This window comes from Desmodus rotundus, chromosome 5 (assembly GCF_022682495.2).
Source record: "Desmodus rotundus isolate HL8 chromosome 5, HLdesRot8A.1, whole genome shotgun sequence".
NCBI classification, from domain to species: domain Eukaryota; kingdom Metazoa; phylum Chordata; class Mammalia; order Chiroptera; family Phyllostomidae; genus Desmodus; species Desmodus rotundus.
This window is the reverse complement of record NC_071391.1, coordinates 131,296,706-131,309,638: the sequence shown is the minus strand read 5'-3', so window position 1 is coordinate 131,309,638 and position 12,933 is coordinate 131,296,706. Positions and strand designations below refer to the sequence as shown.

Below are 12,933 nucleotides of genomic sequence, written 5' to 3'. Positions count from 1 at the left end.
CAAAGTCAGTAGAAAAGATGTAAAGAATCTCATTAAGTAACTGTTTATACTGATTACATGGGGTGATAGGATAATATTTTGGATAATATTTTGGATAATCTGATTAACCGAAATATGTAACTTAGAATCACAATGGGTTAGTATTATGTTTCTCTTGGATAGTACAGATCTGGATACTTAAAGTAAACTACTGCGTTAGCTGATTAAATGCTCCACCAAAATTCTGGTCACTCAGATAAATGCCCATGTTTAAAAGGAAGTCTGGCCGATAAATACAGCCACAAATAATTGTTATTTACTGTATACATGTAATGTGAAAGATACAATTAGTGCTTTTATCTTATTTTCCTATGGCTATCAATTGTCCTTGATGTACCCATAATCATGTAAACTCAAGGTCAATTGTTTTTTGCCACGTCCACAGGTTAGCAGAAAGGTTCTTACATTAAATTTTAGCTCATAAATGTTGATGAGTGACAACTCCAAAAGTAATCTCATTTTTAATTTATCTTTTTTAAAATGCTCTTTCATACATAAGCTTTCTCCTACCACCTTTATATGCCATTATGTTTTTGGAAGTAAAAAATTTTATTATTCAGAAACAAACACTAAATATTTTGGTTATATCATCCTAATTTTTAAAATTCATTGTTTATGAGTGTTGATGGAAAAATATTAATTCTAGTTACTTCGACCATATTTTCAAGCTAAATGTTACACTTCTCAAAAGTCTGCTTTTCCTACTTCCCCTAATTTGTGTTGATTCCACAAAAATATAACCTACTACCCATCACTTGAAAAAAGAAAACATTTACCTTCTACATTTCTTGAAAAGAATAGTTTTATGTTTTAGTTTTATTTCAATAAAATGCTGGTTTCCCGAAAGTCTAGCTTATCTTGATGCACTTTGCCGTGACCACACGTGTCCTACACTACTGAGGCAACTGGGTCAGAGGTCAGGAATGTGGGTCTGCCATCATGCGATGTGGGAAATCATTTACAGAATGCATAAACATCACTCCCCAGCGCTTTGCCTCAGGCTGAATTAGCTTGCTGTGATCTCTTTGCTACTCCACAGGATGGACCAATGTTCTTCGTATCTTCCTTCTGAACTGCAAATGGTCGACAATCAAGTTTAGACATAAGTATGCATCTCCCCAGCCTCGTCCATGTAAAATATTTGAACATGTGGCAATCGTCAATATCAATTCTATTTCTTGAACGTTTACAGGCTGGAATCTTGAGACTCCCTCTTCACCCAGCTTGTGTGAGGGGAATGCTTTCAGATGAAGCTTTTCTCTACTTTGAAAAGAAGTTGGTGTTTTCAAATGTCACCAGGAGAGGCTCTAGGTAGATTCTGAATACGGGAGCATTGAGTTCCCTGTGATTCCACTTGGAATTTCTCTCTGATGTTTCCAAGTGCTGGGGAGCAGGAGGGGTGATGAGTGACTGAGATATGAGTCAGACTTTCAAACAAAAAAGTTTAAGAGGAATGCAAAGATTCAAAGCTCACTGGGCAATGGACGTGAACCAACTCCAGACTCTTTCATCTTTGTGATGATAAACTGGCACTTGACAAGTAATTGCAGGCCTGATTTCTCCATTTTAAAAAAACATGGATGTTACACACTATACCAGAGAAGCCATCTTCCCTGGGAAACATCTTACTGAGTCTGATGCTCTGACACCACGTGGGCGCCCTGAAATTCAATTCTGATGCTAAGTACCCAGGGCAAACCCCACAGGTTACGGGGCCCTGTCCCACAGGACTGCAACCACTTCGGATGCCAGTCGCCTGTCCCAGGCCACCGCCTGTCCAAGACCACTGTACTTCTGACTAAGTGGCTATAAATTCAGGGGTTCCCATGAAAACCCTTCATCGGGTTCCATAATGTGCTAAAACAACACACAAAACTCAGGAACTTGCATTTTATTTATGCCTGCCCCGTTATTATCAAGTATATAGCCAACTCAGGAACAGCCACTGGAAGAGGCGCACAGGGTGAGGTATGGCAGGGGGCAGAACTTCCAGCCCTCCCAGGGCACGCCACCCTCCCAGCACACGGATGTGTCCCCAACCCAGCAGCTCTCCAAACTTTGCCACACTTACGGGTTTTTATGGAAGTTTCATTATGTAGGCATGATTGATGAAATCATTGGCCATTGGTGATTAAACTCAATCTCAGCTCTGCCTCCTCTGCGGATTGGTTGGCAGGGCTGAAAACTCCCACCTTCTAACCACTTGGTGTTTCCAGTGACCAGTCCTGTCCACTCACATCCTGGGGTGGGGGGAGAAGTCTCACCCTAAGTCGCCTCATTAGCATAAATCCAAGTATGATGAAAGAGGCTCTTTATAAATAACAAAAGACACTCAGGAAAATTCCAAGGGCTTTAGGAGCTCTGTGCCAGGAACAATAACTTATTTCTTAATGTACCAGAGTTAAAAGCGATTCCTGAAGATGAAGTAGCAAGTAGTTTCCTTCACCTTATTCCCTTAGAGACAGGCATTTAAAGCCCCTGAGTAAAGGACACAAGACAAGGTGATGGGTACATACCAACACAAGATGCACCACGCTGCTGAAAGACAGATTCTTGCTAATGTCTCCTATAAACCTCCTCAGAATGCAGAGTGAAGTCCAGACAAGACTAAACATGCAGAGCACCTGAGAGGGGCAGGAAACTTGCCGTGGACATTCCTGCCGCCCTAACGAGAACTCAAACTTCTGAACGTGCGTTTGCAACAGGAGCCTCCCAGCAGCGCTCCCTGACGCCGAACCTATCGACACACTGCTTCTCTACTGGGGGGGACAGGAAGGTGCTTTTCCCTTTTGTCAAAATCCAGTACCAGACTTCCACACCACCCCACATTAAAGTGTATCTTTAAGATAATCTGTTGTGTTTGAGAGTTAATTCTCCCTAGACTTTAGCTGGGTCCAGAAGAAATGGTCTCAGGCATCCAGGGAAGTAGACCAGGCAACTATCAATACTCTACACCAGCCTCAAACATGATTCCCCAGACCAGCCACCTCAGCATCACCTGGGAATCTGTTAAAAATGCAAAGTATCGCCCTGACCAGTGTGGCTCAGTTGCTTGGGTGTTGTTCTTTGAAGCAAAAGATCACTGGTTCAATTCCTGGTCAGGCCACATGCCTCGGTTGGGTGTTTGGTCCCTGGTCGGGGCACATTCAAGAGGAAATGTGTTCCCCGATCGGGGAACCAATCCTTGTGTTCTCTCTCTCACATTGATGTTTTTCTCTCTCTCTTTCTCCCTCCCTCCCCCCAACTCTAAAGTAAATAAATAAATAAATAAATAAAATCTTTAAAAAATCTTAAAAAATGCGAATTATCAAGCTCCACCCTCGACTTACTGAATCAGACTCTGGGAGTAAGCCCAGCAATCCATGCTTTAGGACCTCCATGTGATTCTGATGCCTGCTCAAGTTCTAGAACCACAGTTCTGGACACTGCTGGACTGTTAAATTATTCCTGTTATCAGCACACAAAATTCTTAGACAGCTCAGAGATTTTTCTGTTCCACAGAATTGGGAAGTCAGATGATAAGATGATAAACTTCTTGATAAGGTTTTCCTGATAATTGTCTGAATTCCCTGAAAGCAGTATTTTTTGAACTCATTTGATAAAATGATAAACTTCTTGATAAGATTTTCCTGATAACTGTCTGAATTCCCTGAAAGCAGTATTTTTTGAACATCATTTAACCTAGAAGCAGCAAATTTCCTTTTTAGTAACATGTCGTAGTTACGTGACTTCTTCTAGATCTCGGGATGCATTCCTGAGCCTTCAAATGAAAATTTTTAACGTGTTTACATTACCCATTACCAATACTCTACACCAATGAGCTTTGATTCATTTGCGTTTTATTGAATATAGAAAAATAGTATAGACTTTGGAGCCACTCTGCCTTCAGCCATTTATTAGCAGTATGACCTTGCACAAGCTATTCCGTCTCTGTACCTCAGTTTCATCTACACACGGTAGACAGAAATAACAATCTCCTTCATATGGTTGTTATGGGATTAACTGTTAATATATGCAATGCATGTAGAACAGTGCCTGGCATGCAGTAAGTAGTACTACATTAAGTGCTTACAATTTATTATCATAGCTATAATAGTTCAGGGACCTAGATAACATAGAAGGGAAGATCTCCTAGTACGTGTAAAGACACCTGATCAATACTAAGGACAGCTGCACATCTCCTCTGGAATTGTAGAAAAGAATGGATACAAAGAGCAAGACACTACTCTGCAGTTTGCAAGTAAAAGTCTCCTTAAAACAGAGATAATACATAGTGGCCTGGGACCAGAAAGTACATGTCTCATGGTCAATGATAACTGGTCACCAATATCATACTGGACTAAAGGTTCAAATGAAGATTCAAGAAAAAGAGGTTAGAGATTAAAGTACAAATCAATAATCCACTAACTCAAGCCAGGATCATGGTTTCCATAAGCTTACATGTTAATGAATAAGCTAGAAAATAAAGCTCCAATTCTAGCGGGACTATCTGGTTAATCATTCATTTATGCCCTCAAATGAGGCAAGTTCAGGAAAAACCTTTAAATCACTCCACTCAAGAAACAAGTTATCCTAAGGCAGCTGAATGATTTCCCTACAGCATTTAGTTGGAAGCCTCCCCAAGGTCTTTTTCCTTCTTCCTCCTTCATGCTCTATTCTGAATTTTCTAGCCAAGCTGTTAGTGTGGGACTGACCCCTCTCCAACCCGGCAAAACCTCCAACACTCCAGGAGTGCATCCTAATTAGCTGAGGTCAGTTAGCACATCCTCTTCTCTGACTCCAGTGGGAGCGAGATTCTGAGAGGGGCACATGACCCAATCAGGCCATGGTCAATCAGGCCGGTGAAGCAGAGGTGCTTTTTTCCTGCCCAATGTCCTTACAGGCAGACAGACATATCTGGGACCTGGGGCAGCTGGCGTGGGACCACAGGGTCCCCAGAGCCTGCCTGAGAATCAATCCACACTAGATAAGTAAGGCCAAAAACTAGGAGAAAGAAATTAGGTCCTGAACACACCATTTAAGTCCAGAACTAAGTCTTGCTTAAAATTCGTCTCCTACTTGATCAAGAAATTCTCTTTGTTCTTTAAACCACTTTGGGTTAAGGTTTCCTTTTGCTTACAATCAAGAGAAGTCTAAATTACACATGTCTCATAATTAGATTATACTGTAAAGGTAACAAAAAAGGGAGCTACATTCACAATGAACTGTAAACTTACCTGTTTAAGTCCTGACTAGAATTTATTTGTCATAATTAAAGCTATCAGGGAAAAAACCCATAAACCTACTTTTCTCATTTGGACACCATTTTATTTGAAATCTCGAAGTACAGATGCAAGGCCTTGTATAAACGCCACCCTGACCCTTGGTTTACATATATTCATTCAATACCACTGAGTTTTCATCGTGATAGAAACTTCTCCAGGTTTTCAGGGCAAAACACTCCCAACCCCAATGAAGGCCGAGGTCAAAGTGTGTTCCAGGTGTTCAACAGCAACGAAGGAGCGAGGAATCACAAAGGAAGGATGTGTTCCTGCTAATTTTAGTAAATCGATGGCACACTTGCCGTTACAGCATTAAATGTGCCCTCACGAGATTAAGCTACTGGGTTTTATATTTAAAACCCCTGCATGTGATACTGACTAACCCGGGGCACTCGGCGTAAGTACTTTACTGTGAGAGGTCAGATCAACTGAGTACACTGGTTAATTATCTGTGCTTCGTTACTTTCAAATGTAAGATGCATTAAAAACATACGAATTTTTTAAATCGTAGGGCAGCTCTCTTTAAAATGCTGTACGAAATCGCTCTACTCAGAATCATTTTGGCCTGAGGGGTTGACAGTTCTCCAAACACGGAACTGGTCACCCTACAACATGGCCAGCTCGCTCCTGTGGGACATGTTTAGGTAGAAGTGAACCGATCTTACAAGGGAGGCAGGGGAGATGATTTTAAAGGACACTGTAACGCATCCTGGGCCTCAGCGGGGGGCCGGGAAGGAGCCTCACCTGCCAGAGCCTTGATGCGGGACCGCTCGAAAAGCCTGGCAGAGCTGTTCTCATTGTCCCAGTCGTCCACGTCCCAGCGGTTGTTGACGTCACTGTACTGCTGCTGGATCTCAATGTTGTCATAGTCTGTGGCTACTGTGGTCGTCATCTTGAACTACCTCAGCTGCTCCTCCTCCACATCAGCTCCTTCTTAGAGTTCTATGAGAAAGAAAAGGAAAAACCTAATTAATCATTTAAAGTGTGTCGAGTCCTCATACAATTATTGGGATAAAGGTGAGTAGAAGATAAAATGATTCACACGTGTTAAGAACAGGTATCTGGACCACTGCCTCATAACAAGTGGGTGCCCTTGGCCAAGACACTTAACATCTCCGAGCCTCAGTTTCCCCAACCGTCAAAGAGGAACAATACTCTATAGGTTACTGAGAGGACTGAATAGATGATGGATGCCCAGTAAAGGATGAGTTTCTTCCTTCTTTCTACGGTTCAAGTTTTGCAATTTGAAAGTTTTATCAGAGCTGGATGAACAGCTACTTGGAGCTTCTGAATGAACTCATTTATTTCTATTGTATATCACCATAAACTAAAATCTTTCGGCTTCCCCTAGAATTTTGTAAAATGTTACCTAAGAGAACAGATCATTTCATCTATACATTAGAAACCTGGTGTCTGAGATTAAATGAGACAGTAAATGTACACCACCAAGGACAGTACCAGTGCGCAGTGGATACTCAATTAAAAAAGGACTGCAATTATTTAGACTGTTGTGTTTCCTAAAGCCTTACTACCAATACCGATGCCCACTCCCCAGGAGTCCGGTCGCAGTGTTTTACAGGGATAAATGGTAAACGAGAACCTAGGCCTCAACTTTTGGCCCACTGCCGTCTTCACTTTATTACAGTATCCTCAGAGGATTAAGAGAAATACATTTAGCTTTAAATATAGTTTCTCCCTTCAATAGAGCTATTATGCAGTCACTGAACCAGAAGGTACCGAGGACTTACTTAGTGCTCAGCCTGTGCCTGATGCTAGAGATACCAGTAAACAAGATGAGGACCAGACTCTAGTGTAGCTTATGTCTTAGTAGGAGAAGCCAGACAAAAGACACCAGTCAAGGCAAGATAGTTGAAAGAAAAGAAAAGTGGAGTGATATGATACAGTAAGACCACATTTTAGATCTGATGGTTAGGGAAGGCCTCTGAGTAGGTGTTTATTTAAAAGGAACAGGTCAAAAGGAATAGCATCCCAGGCAAAAGAAACAGCTTATATAAAGGCCCTATGGTGAGAAACAGCATGGCTTGTTGGAGAAATGAAGAGGTCAGTGTCTCTGGAGACAGTCTGGTGGGCAGGGGGAGAGCCAAGGAGATGAGGTTGGAAGGTTGGGGGCCAGACCACGAAGGGCTCTGGAAACCTAAGTGTGACGGAAGGCACTGCAGGATTTTTAGTTAATAACTGATACCACTGGGTGCGTGTTTTTAAAAGATCAATCCTGGTGCTGCATGGAAAACACATTCTAGGAGCCCTGGCCGGTGTGGCTCACTTGGTTGGAGTGTTGTTGTGCAGACCAAAAGGTCATGGGTTCAATTCCCAGCCAAGGCGCCTGTGAGAAGGCAGCCAATCAATGTTTCTCTCTCACATTGATCTGTCTGTCTGTCTCTCTCCCTCCTTCTCTCCCCCTCCACTGCTTCCAGGCAATGAAAAAATGTTCTCAGGTGAGGATAAAAAAGAAAACATACTAGAAGGCAAAGATGAGCTCCTAATTCCTACTGGTGCAGTTACATTCCTGCATGTTTTATATACAATGCTATCCAGATAAGTTAAGAAGGGGAGGGGGCAGAAAGATGCCCCACCCTTTCACTGGTGGGAAGATGTCCCACCCAATCCTGTCCCAGTCCTCCATCTTAAGATTCAATGATTCATTATCAGATTTTGTACCTGGAAGCTCACTTAGTGAAAGCTTCATTCACTCATTGTGCTCCAAGAATAGTTAGCAGGCCTAATCACTAGAGCTAGTGCACTAATAAAACCAGGCCACCACCCAGCAACCAAAAAATGATCACTTGAGCTGATTTTTTCCCTTCACACAGGCTACCATGCAAAGACAATAAAGCCACATATGCTGAAAAGAAACATTTCTCTTACTGTGCTTAAAATGTAGCTTTTCTCAAGTTCTACCATGCAACCAGGTTCCCAGAGTAAATGAATTAAGCTGAAACAAATGAACCGCACCTTAAATAGTACAATTACTGGCAGCACAAACATAGAACTGCCTCCTCTTTTGTCGTTAGCTGTTTTTTTCCACCAGCTATCCAAGAACATGCTCACACACTGTCCTACATATTCCTAAGAGGCACTGTGTCCACCTTACATCTGAGCCACACATCTAACACGTCACCCATCTTCACTCAAACAGAAACATCCTGGGTGGGAGTAAATTCCTGGATTCTCACCAGGCAGACATAATCAGTCCCAACAACATAAATTTATCAGTAGAATAATTTTAACAACTACATAAGCAATGTATTTATAAGATTTTATAAAAACAAAAAAATTCAGAAGCCTAAGCCAGTTAAATATGTTCTATGGAGTGAGCTTATAATTGCTCTTAACATTTCAGTTTTAACACTCCCCCACCCCCAAAATTGATACTGTCATTTGAACTTGGAGATACCTAATTTTCTTGACTGTATCAATACCAAAGACTTTCATAAAATTCTGCCTTGGAGAATGTCATCTCTAGGAGGGGAAAATGTGAAAGTGTTATTAGTACCAAATTCCTCAAAGCACAGAAAGTAAGATTTCACCCAATCCAAGGTGAAATGCAACCACGTTGCTCCGGGTTCGTTTCAGCTATTTGGTGCCACCTGCTGACCACTGAGAACAAGCCACACCTTGGTCTCCAGAGCAGCAACCACCAACCTGTGCCGGGACTTCACCACATCTGACTCTTGAGTAAGTCCAGCTACAATCCTTTCCCCCTCTCTGAATCTCTTCCTGCCACTGATTTAGCCCCCAAATCACCAACCAGTTTCCCCAAGTATCTCAAGAAGCAGGTGTGAATCCTTTCCATGAGCTAAAAACAAGTCCTTCAGGTAAAGTAAACACGTTTTTGTCCTAAGAATTCTTTTTAATGGTGTTCTGAACACCATTGTGCTTTAAAACAAAGAGGAGAGTGGGAAGCAAAAGTTCTTATTAGTCTGTGTACGAAAGAATTGTTGATGCTCTAAGATATTCCTTTTATCTGATTGCTTCACTCAAGTGTTTAAGAATTTGGATATCGGAGACATTTTTTCATTTTCAGGGCTCTGGCAAAGCAAAACATGTCACATCCCCACGTGGGTAGTGCTGAAAGGTTGCTGCCAGGTGTTCAGCAGCAACAGCAGAGTGACCTGAGGGTGAAGGAGCAGACGGAGTCAAGGACAGGCAGGGGTGGGTGCGCGTGCCCTGGCATGGGGAGCCCAGAAAAGCCAGTACGCCACAACAGCACCACCTTCTGACCCATTTCAACAAGGGGCTGGCCAGCCGTGATGGCAGTTTGTAGCCCACATGTGAGTGTCGCCAGGAGGTCATCTATAAAGGGCTAGGTTTTCCCAAGGTGCTATCAGCCATGTGTCCATCCCAAGGCCCAGTGAAGTAATCCATACTTCTTAAATGGCTGTATGATGAGCAGGGGAGAGAGGTGAGGAGGGCTGGCCATCGTGGGATTCTGCCTGGTGGGCCCACCATTAGGAACGCTTAAGGACTGTGTAAGATTGGCATGCAACAACCCAACCTCCCCTCCCAGAGAAGCGTTCCCGTTGCCTCTACTGGCTCAGTGACGGCCCGGATTCTATCTGCTAGTCATTTGGCCATCAAGGCAGGAATTCATTAAATAATCCCTGAGTGAATAACATTCAGTAGCATGCTGGATATGATATGGGTGGTATTGATGTTTTTTGAGGACTGGTTTTAAGAAGATGGTTAAAAGTACATATCTACCTTCACTGCTCTTCATCTTGTGCGTGTGTGTACGTGTATATAAAAATAGGAAATGTTTCTTTTTTTTTAAAGATTTTATTTATTTTTAGACAGAAGGGAAGAGAGAAAGAGTGGAAGAGAAACATCAATGTGTGGTTGCCTCTAGCACACCCCCAACTGGGGTCTTGGCCCACAACCCAGGCATGTGCCCCGACTGGGAATTGAACCAGTGACCCTTTGGTTCACAGGCCGGTGCTCAATCCACTGAGCTACACCAGCCAGGGCTAAAAATAAGAAATACGTTTAAAAAAAAAAAAAGGCAAGCCTTGCCCTGGTCAGTGTGATTCAGTTGGTTGGAGTGTTGTCCCATAAACCAGAAGGTCATGGGTTTGATTCCTGGTCAGGACACATGCCTAGGCTGTGGGTTCAGTCCCTGGTGGGGGTATATACAAGAGGCAACAGATCAATGTTTCTCTCCCTCTCTCTCTCTCTCCCTTCCTCTCTCTCTAAAATCAAAAGCATGCCCTTGGGCAAGGATTTAAAAAAAAAAAAGCCAAGCCTTGTCCACCAGATTTCTCTTCTTTAATCCTATGTCATAATGAACTAGAATTTTCCAAAAGAATAAAAAGAAATTCTAAAAGCTTTATCATTTTCTGCTTAAATCAGAACACAATAATTGTATTTCTTCAAACTGGCAAACCAAGACAGAAATGGATTAGCCTAGACCTACAAGGCAAAGAGGTTCCTACAGCCCTGGCACATGATACCACAAGGTCATAACTATCAAGAAAGAAACTGGAGCATTCTATTCTTCTCTTTATTGATTAAAATCCTGAAAGTCAATCCCTGGCAAAGCCCAGACAGAAAACACTTTATCTGTTCTGTCACTTTCTGAGATCCCAAATCTATTTTCCATGTCACACAGGTATTGACCAATGCCCAGGTTTTTGGTCTTTGTAGTTTCTGTCCAAGCTTCCCTCCCCCGCCCTGTTCTGTTACTCCACAAACTCCCTGGGTGACGTTACCCGCCCCCGTCTGTCTTTGGCTCCTACGCTGGGCTGACCCCTGCTCCCTAGACAGCTCAGTGCATCTGTCTCCTGCGGATGATCAAGTCGGTGTCTAAAACTACACTCCTATTTCCTCACTGCAAGCCCAGTTTCCCCCGTCACTCCCTCACTGAAGGGCACCCTCATTTCTCCCCTATCTAGGCCCCATCTTTGCTTGTACCTCCTGAAAATCCACTGAGTTAGCTAAAGCAACAGTTTCTTACTGTGCGCCTGAGGGCTAGTTTTAAACTCTATTCCGTTCCCCTATGTTGCCACCAGAGGGACCTTTCTCAAATGTAATTCTGATCATTTCGTTCCTGTGACCAAAACCCACTAATGCCAGTGCCTTCAGATTAGTAAATCCCCATGCCTTCAGACTTAGGGCAGAGCCCTTTGAAGAGAAATGAGACCCTTCACGAGGGGGCCCTGCCCAGCCCTGTCCATAGGGGCCCTGTCCTATGCTCAGTATTCCTGTCCCCAGCTAACTCCTGCGGGAAAGGTCATGCCCTGGTTTCACCTCTAATCCTCCTACTGGGAACAGCTCTCTACTCTTCCTACAAATCCAATGGGAGGTAGCCACTCCTCCAGGAAGCCACCCCTGACCACTCACCACCACCTGGTGTAAATTAGACAACCTTAGCCTGCAGAGGTGCTCCCTGTAAGAGGAAGTCCACTTTCTATACTTCTGACCTCTCACTTATCATTATAAGATTGTTTTATAATTATAAAACTTCTATTTACTTACTGTTGATAGGCCACAGACTCTTGGGGTCATCACACTGTCTTTATATCTTTCAACTCCAAGTGGTGCGCCTAGAAACATTAAGTGCTTACTAATCATTGATTTGTAGGCTGGCTGGGCAGGTGAAAGACTGAGAGCTGGAGAGCTGGAAGGTGAAACCATAGTAGAGATGTCAACTCAGGCTGCCACTCTGGTACCATCCCCATCCGTCCGAAAGCCCAAAACACACAGTCCTCTGAGCTCCTGGGACCTGGCAAGCACTGTGCTCTCAAGGAGGTGACATTTTCAGATGAGGCTGCTAACCAACATGAACACACATTCAATAAGGTGCTTCTCCATGTACTTACTAAAATTTAAGTTTCCCTCTTTAGTTTTTATTCATGGAAAGAATTTATTTTTTGTCTGAGCTAATCAGATTTCCGAGATTAAAGCAACAGATAGAGAACACAAATACCCATGTACAAACACACACTTTGTTAATACCCAATCTTAATTAAAGGCTCAAATAAATTAAATAAAAATAACAAAGGTGACTAACATTTGCCAGTTCTCTCTTAAGAAGGAAAACCATATGCTAACAATTACTTTGGCAGAAATCACAGACCCCAGTGTCCTGTAAACACTCAAAACCCTCCCGCTTTGCTCATAAAAAACTTGAAAAACCATACACGGGACTGCTGGTGTACAATGCAAGACAAAAGAAGTCCGTCCAGGGACTTCTGAGGGACCAAACTGTGTGCCTGAGAATTTCCAGAAGATTCCTGTTAGAGTTCTGCGGCAACCCTCCCAACTACACAGCCCCAGAGAGCAGGAGAGGTGCACCCTGCTTGCGGTGCGCCCCCCGCCCCCCGCACCACCTGCAGCATGTATAAAACAGCCCGTAGAGAGGACTCTCTGTGAGAAACTCTGTCGAGAACCCCAGTGATGGCTAAACTCGTCTAGCCTACTGTTCCTCAGGTTCATGGAGCCAGCTCCGCAAGAAGGCCCCAGCACCGCCCTAAACACGCCAAGTCCTCTGCTCACGAGCACCAAGGCATGACTGTTTCAGCTCTTATCTAAAGAACAGCCAACCGCCAGATGCCTCCACGTGAACTTTCCTAACTATTTCCCCAAAACAATCCAAAAGTAGCAAACACTTCTTCCT

General features: G+C 43.2%; 1 protein-coding gene across 1 annotated transcript in view; it reads right to left on the bottom strand.

Moving 5' to 3' along the window:
• The window catches only part of SPTBN1 (spectrin beta, non-erythrocytic 1), a 188,591-nt gene that overhangs the window by 128,223 nt on the left and 47,435 nt on the right, over window positions 1–12,933 (bottom strand). Inside the window, exon 2 of the mRNA XM_053924713.1 lies at window positions 6,045–6,242. Coding sequence (XP_053780688.1) covers window positions 6,045–6,192 — 148 coding nt within the window. The 5' untranslated portion in view covers window positions 6,193–6,242. The remainder of the gene's footprint in view (window positions 1–6,044; window positions 6,243–12,933) is intronic.